The 7,543-nt window shown below is 48.0% G+C and overlaps 1 protein-coding gene across 1 annotated transcript; it reads right to left on the bottom strand.

Moving 5' to 3' along the window:
- Positions 1 to 677: 677 nt before the first annotated feature.
- On the bottom strand, positions 678 to 3,643 carry LOC120229634 (thyroid hormone responsive). Its single transcript, XM_039228774.1, has 2 exons — positions 3,154 to 3,643; positions 678 to 1,330 (listed from the first exon to the last, which is right to left on the bottom strand). Exon 1 carries the CDS (start codon positions 3,641 to 3,643, stop codon positions 3,173 to 3,175), a length of 471 nt encoding a protein of 156 aa, XP_039084705.1. The 3' UTR covers positions 678 to 1,330; positions 3,154 to 3,172.
- Between the last annotated feature and the right edge of the window lie 3,900 nt (positions 3,644 to 7,543).

Genomic DNA, 7,543 nt, shown 5'->3' with positions numbered 1-7,543 from the left:
TGGTACAGTCAGGTTTGTATTTCTGAGCTCTCTGCAACAATCAATATAGAGGGTGACTTATAAGGAGGAGACTCAAGACCAGAAGAATGGTTAGAACACTGATACTGCAAGGAGTCTGCTTGGGATCGCCCTGGAGAAAGTGGGCTCAGCAGCTAACACTGTCTACAGAGTTTGATGCGATTGAGAGTAAAAACCCTGCCTCACTGGAACGAAGTTACCCTTTATGACTTCCCAGGTCCAAATGTTTATCCAAAAGGTCTTTGTTTCCAAGCTCAGATTTTATAATCAGGTTAGTTTGGGGAGATTAATAAAGTTACTTCTCAATACATTATTTCAAATTAAAATGAATATAAGTACATGGTTTCCGGACAAAATAAGATGAGTTCCATCTATCTACCTGGGTCTCACTTGTTAAAAATGAAATCATGTCTGAGAAATTACTTTAGAAGCTAATGAAGATAGGGACCCCTGGGTGGCTCAGTTGGTTAAATGTCCGACTTCAGCTCAGGTCATGATCTCACTGCTCGTGAGCTTGAGCCCCATGTCAGGCTCTGTGCTGACAGCTTGAAGCCTGAAGCCTGCTTCAGATTCTGTGTCTCCTCTGCCCCTCCCCAACTCCCTCTTTTAAATATAAAATAAAACAAAACATTTAAAAAGCTAATGAAGATACATACAAGTACAAAGTTTTGGGGGTTTTTATTGCTGGAACACATATCTTATAGTTCACTTATGCTTGGCAGGTACAAGAGTGCGAACCATTCATCCCAAGGGACTTTACTACCCTTTAGTTCTGGAGGGTAAAAAGCAAGGGCTAGAGCAAACACATGGTAAGGGTCAGAGAAAGTCAACCTATAGCATTAGCACTCACAATGCCAGGTGTTTTTGATTCATCATCATTAATTTCTATGAGTCTTGTGAGGTCATACTATCCCATTTTATAGATGAGGAAATTTAGGGTCCAATGAGTTAAATAAAGATCATGTGGTGAATGACTTCCCGGAGAAAGGATATGAATTTCGGTCAGGTGCTAAAACCTACATCCTTTCTACCATACCACACTGTCCAGGTAATATCTCGCCCCTCATGAAGCATCGGCCACCACCCTGAGCTGGTAAGAGGGTGAGGGGAGCTGTGAATAACAACAAGCATCCTAAGGGTGACCTGGTGCCAAGTCCACAAGCCGGTGCTCAGAGGGAGGGAGGGAAGCATCCCAGAGAACCAAGTCGCCTTTGCTTTTCCAGCTGCAGGTCCAGGCCCCTCTGGTCTACATCAGAGCTAGTGAGCTGTTCCGTGGCCTCATCAGAGTCTGCCCTCTGTCACTTAAAGAGATCTGTGGAGAGTTGAAATTTTAAAAACCAAGTCAGTATAAATTCATACAACGCACCTACTGAGGTAGGAAAAATAATGCAGCAGCTGTTGCTGTAGGGAAATCTGGCAATGCAGTTAGCACTGTAAGAGTGGGGTTATCAGAGCCCCACCAGCGGTACTAGACTAGCGGTAACAGCTAGTCTCACCTCCATGTCTTACTCACAGGGGAACTGCAATGCAGACAGGTGAAGTTGTCCGGGGCCATACAGCGTCAGTGGTAGAACCAAGACCAGAGCCCAGATTTTCTAACTTCTGCTGTACCAGATAGCCTCCACGAAAATCAGGTTATGGTGTGCTCAGACACGGTGCAGAATGGCTGCTCTTGTCTTTGAAGGAGTTGGGCTGGTCAAAGGGTGCAGTTTCTTTTTTGTTGCTGAAGTTGATACTAACAAGTTGGATTTTTGTTCTAGCTTTTTAAAAATTTGTTTAATGTTTATTTATTTTTGAGAGAGAGAGAGAGAGAGGAAGGGGCAGAGAGAGAGGGAGACACAGAATCTGAAGCAGGCTCTAGGCTCCATGGTGTCCGCACAGAGTGTGATGTGGAGGCTCGAACCCATGAACCATGAGATCATGACCTGAGCCAAAATTGGAGGCTTAACCAACTGAGCCACCCAAGTGCCCCTGTTTTGTTTTGTTTTTTAATTATAGTTGACACATATAGAGAGGGTTTCTCTCCAGCCCAGGCTGCAGTGTTCTAAGTTGCTAGGTCAATCCACTAGCACAGAAGGGAACTGGATTTGAGTTAAGCCAGGGTTCATTCATTTCATGAGTAACCTGGGACTCTTTTTACTTCTCAGGCCCCCAGGTTTTTATCTGTAAAAGGGAATGATAGTTCCATTAGAAAATTGATATGCAAGGGGCGCCTGGGTGGCTTAGTCGGTTAAGCGTCCGACTTTCACTTAGGTCATGATCTCGCGGTTCGTGGGTTCGAGCCCCACGTCGGGCTCTGTGCTGCCTGCCAGCTCAGAGCCTGGAGCCTATTTCAGAGTCTGTATCTCCCTCTCTCTCTGACCGTCCCCTGCTCACGCTGTCTCTCTCTCTCTCTCTCTCTCTCTCCTAGAAATAAATAAAACATTAAAAAAAAAAAAAGAAAATTGATATGCAAGTGATTTTTTTTTTTTTAATTTGAGAGAGAAAGAGAGGGAGAGAGTGCCATCAGGGTGAGGGCCTGAGAAAGGGAGAGAAAGAATCCCAAGCAGGCTCCATGCTTAGCTCAGAGCCCTACACAGGGCTCAGTCCCAGGACCCTGGGATCATGACCTGAGCCAAAATCAAGAGTCAGAGCCTCAACCAACTGAGCCACCCAGATGCCCCATATGCAAGTGATTTTTAAACTATAAAACTATTCAAGTGCCAGTAGTTATTTTTACTAATACTTTTATTATTCAGTGAAGAAACGGAAACCCAGAGAACTGAGCCAGTGAAACCAAGCCTTAGTGGTACAGTCAGAACTTGAACCAGAGCTGTTGACCCAAGCATTCACATACTTACTAGTAAATCTACCCATGCTCAAACACATATATGTGCACAGAAGGTATGCATTCATGGGCCACCTTTCCTATTATCACTGTGCAGTTCATGGCCATTACTTACCAATTATGGGTCCAGAGAGTAAGACAAGTCTGGCCTTGAGCCCTCCCAGGTCATGGTCTCAATACCCTGCGGTGAGGGTGCCCGTCTGAGACCCAGGCTCTCCCCCTCCCACCAGTTTGTGCACTGCTCCAGCTCATCTCCCCTGGACTATCCCTCAGTGGACTCTGACACCCACCAACGGAGCCACTTTTACCTTCCCTAGAGTCCGAGGCCTACTTGGCCTGTCCTATTATCTCCTGGTATGTTCTTGTCACCTCCTCAGCTTTCAGGATAAGGTGGGTGAGGATGTGATGAAGGCTGGAAAAGTGCAGGCGGAACTGGGCTTCCAGGTCCAGCTGCCCCAAGATCCTCTCCTCCTCAGACTCCTCCATCTTCGCAGCTTCATTCTCAGCCTCACTGGCCCTGTCTCTCACCACCTTGGACCTCCACTCCTCTCGGGGCAGCAGCCCGTGGTCCACATCCATGCGGATGGCCTTGAGCATAGTGAAGCAGTTGTAGAGATCAGGGGCCCCGTCCTGGGCCTGGTGCCCGTGCACACTAAACTGCATGTCCCGCAGGAGGCTGGGGATCATCACCACCTGCTCCATGTTGCGCACCACGGCCGAGTACCGGTCCATGACAGTCAGCAGGCAGTCCTTGGGGTAGTGCTTGGTTTGCACCTGCATAACGGCTGCTGCTTCCATGCCGAGTCCAGCAGACTGCCCCAGCACTAAGTTGAGGCTATTTTTATGTCTGGAAGTGACAGCAGTTTGACAAGATGCCAAAGCCCAGCCAGTGGGTCAACACAAACCTGTTTTAGACCAATCCCAGGGCTTGGGCACCAAGCGATATATCAGGCGATCCATCTGCCCAGAGACAGACCTGCCAGCCCTCTGTCTGTCATTTTAGCACTCTATGACTGCCTCAGCGGGAGCCCGCCTCCTCCTTCATCAGCTCCTCGGGCTTGTGAGAGGGAAGCTTTTCCCTTTGGCAACCAGTGTGCTTGACCCCAGGGCAATCAGTCATGAGTTCTTTTGGGTTATCTGAGACCAAGCTGCCTCTTCACTGCCTGCCTCCTCTTTTTTTTTTTATTTTTTTTTTATTTTTCTTAACATTTATTTTTGACAGAGGGTGAGTGGGGGAGGGGCAGAGAGACACAGAATCCGAAGCAGACTCCAGGCTCTGAGCTGTCAGCACAGAGGCCAGCATGGGGCTCAAACCCACGAGCCGTGAGATCATGACCTGAGCCAACATTGGACGCTTAACCGACTGAGCCACCCAGGTGCCCCTTCACTGCCTGCCTCCCCTTGCACAAGTTCACTTTTTCAATCTGGGGTGCCTTAGATGCTAAATGAACTAGAGAGGACAGTCATGAGATGAAACAGCTCAGTATGGGGCAAAGAGCACTGACATAGGAGCCAGAAGCCCAACCCTGCAACTTCCCAGCTGCATTTTCTGGTTGTTTGCCAGCGAACATTTATTGAAAACATACTTCACGTCAAGTTCTACGCTAAGTTGAAGTAACTTGCCCATGGCCCCATTGGAGCTGGGATGCCTGCCCAGGACCACTTCTCTCCCACCTCCAGTCAGCGCTCTAGACCACTGTGTGAGGTTGTTGAAGTTGTACAAGTTAAATGGGTCCATATCCTTGTCTGTAAATCTGAGGTGCTGTGAGAATTGCATGGGATAAAGCCAATGAAAATGCTCTGTAAACCACAAAGCACAGTTCCCAGATGCATTATCTGTTCAGATGCTAGATGAATGCAGGGCTCTCTCAACTTTAACCTACAATTCCACCAGTTACAATGCTTCTTCTTCACCATCTATCTAGTCCTTTGACAGTTGACACACTGCATTTGCTGTATTTTTTTATGGATAACTAGGAAACCTGAGGCCCAGAGAGAGGCTCAAAGTTGTGCAGCAAGTAAGTATTGGAGTCAAGTGGAGAGCAAGAACTTCCAAGTTCTAATTCCGCCACCTGCTCACAACACCACCATGAGTGGAAAGATCTGCTAGATACTTCTGCTCCAGCAATGGGGAGAGAGGAGGAGAGCATAGGGAGGGGATCTTGTCTCACCTAAGCCACCCTCACCCCTACCCCTGGGTGGGAGCCACTTCTGCACGCTCTTGATTCACTCTCTTGGCTCCACTCACCCACTCCCTCCCACGCCTATGGCCAGAGCTACAAGAAAGTTCATCTTTATTTTGAACTGAATTCTACCTGTCTTTAGCCTCTCCCCATTAAATGATAGTATTCACCCCATCCCACTCCAAAGTTGCCCTCCTTAACTATGCTTCTATTAGCACAACAGGGTTGTGTGAAACACCATTTCCCAGTCTTTAACTCGCTCAAGCCCCATGGCAGCCGTATGATGCAGAAAAACATTGGTAGCCCTCTTTTCAGACAAGGAAACAGCTGAGCGGGGGAGGTACTTGTCCAAGGGCTCAGACCTTTGACAAGATGAGCCTCGGTCCAGCTCTCCAGCCCTCAGAGGAAAACCCAGGTCGTTTTCCTCTCTCCAAGTGCCCTTTCTGGGCACTTTGCCGTGCACATAGCCACAGGTAACCTGGGGTCATCCCGCGTTGGACAGGTGGCCTTGCTTCTTCAGGGCAGAGAGGGCAGCCAAGTCCAGGCCACAGGCTTACTGCAAAGGGCAAAGCTTCCACTTTAACCTTTTCTGTATCACAGATTGTGGAGTGGAACAGAGAACATAAGCCAGCTCTTCCTCCTCATGGCTGTGTGGCTCCGGACTAGTCACTGCTCCTCTCTGTACCTCAGCTTCCTCCTATGGTGTAATCATGATGACATTGATTGAGGGCTTGCTTTTCTTTCTTTTTTTTTTTTTAATATTTTTTTTTAAATTTATTTCTAGGAGAGAGAGAGCGTGAGCAGGGGAGGGTCAGAGAGAGAGGGAGACACAGACTCTGAAACAGCCTCCAGGCTCTGAGCTGGCAGTCAGCACAGAGCCCGACGCGGGGCTCGAACCCACGAACCGCAAGATCATGACCTAAGCGAAAGTCGACGTTTAACCGACTAAGCCACCCAGGTGCCCCGAGGGCTTGCTTTTCTAAGCAAAGTGCTTAGAATGGAACTCAATCCTCCCAACAATGACATATGGTAGGAGTTCCCCGTTTGCAGATGAAGAAATTGAGGTCTATGGGGGTAATCAGCATAAGAATACACTTAAGTTCTTAAGCAAGGGGGAATTGAGATAGGTAATAACTCCTATCCACAGGTCACTATGAATATTACAGATGACGCTTATGAAATACCTGGTACATTGCAATAGCCCGGTAAATTTGCACTGCCTCCTGAAACTTCTGTTTTCCTCCTTTCTGCTCCCCAACCCCTCTTTTATGCCTCCATTTTAGGACTTGCTACGTACATTTCCATTCATTGTGCACCTGCCTCAGGGCCCAGTGCTGCAAATGCTCAGTAGATATTAGCTGATTAATGACTATTAGATTCACTTCTTGTAGGGCGCCTGGGTGGCTCAGTCAGTTAAGCATCTGACTTCTGCTCAGGTCACGATTGTGAGTTTGAGCCCCACGTCAGGCTCTGTGCTGGCAGCTCAGAGCCTGGAATCTGCTTTGGATTCTGTGTCTCCCTCTCTCTCTCTCTCTCTCTCTCTCTCTCTTTGCCCCTCCCCTGCCTGTGCTTGCTCTCCCTCTCTACATCTCTCTCTCAGAGATAAATAAATAAATTTTAAAAAATTAAATTTTAAAAAAAATTCACTTCTGATACATTCTAGTGCCATTGGTCATAACGTCCAGCCCCCTTGAAAACGGGGCTCCCGGCTTAACAGGAAGCAGTAGCAAGGACTCTGGAGGGGTGGGAGCCTGAGCAGCTGCAGCCAGTGCAGGTGCTAACATTGAGGCTCTTTTCTGGAATCACTCCTCAGGGAAGGAGGGGCACACCACACTCCTGTCCTGACAGTCTTCATCATCCAGGTTGCTCTCCTCATACTTTACTGCAAACAAAACTCTTAGCAAGACACATGAGCCCCGTATTACCTCCACCAGTCAGGGCGGTAACTAATTTGCATAAAGCTGTTTCCTACACGATAAGTAGAAAAGAGCAAGTTTTCTGAATTAATTGAGGAAGTGAAAGAATTTAATTTTAACAGGGTACTTAAGTAAATATTTGATTAATTCATTTCCAGCCCTAAAAGGTTTTTTTTGGTTGGGGGGGTTGCCTTTATTGGGAAACCCATTCTTTAAAGGTTTTCTCCTCAGGAAAATGGGCTTCCTTCGTATTCCAGCACCCAGGATGGCTGAGCAGTGGGTACAGACAAAGACCACGAGCCTGGTCGCGGTGGTTTGGGTTTGGGGCTGCTGCCAGGCCCACTTATAAGTGGGCTGCCTGCACTCTGGTGTCCAAGGAGGTAAAATGGAGGGTTGGGAGTTCTCTGAACAGAAGGCCCTTCCAGCCCAAGTTGTGTAACTCCTGCTGAATCCATGTTCAGGTCCCTGAGGGCATCACCCCGCCTTAGTTCTTGGGTTTTGAACCCAGCCCTGAGGCCACCGACTCAGAACTAGAAAACGTGATGTGGTCAGGGCTGAGGGAGCTGACCTTGGCATGGCAGGCAGGCCAGAAGTGCCGT

The sequence above is a fragment of the Hyaena hyaena genome, unplaced genomic scaffold (genome assembly GCF_003009895.1).
Source record: "Hyaena hyaena isolate Hyena2069 unplaced genomic scaffold, ASM300989v1 scaffold_34, whole genome shotgun sequence".
Taxonomy (NCBI): Eukaryota; Metazoa; Chordata; class Mammalia; order Carnivora; family Hyaenidae; genus Hyaena; species Hyaena hyaena.
This window is presented reverse-complemented; position numbering and strand designations above follow the sequence as displayed.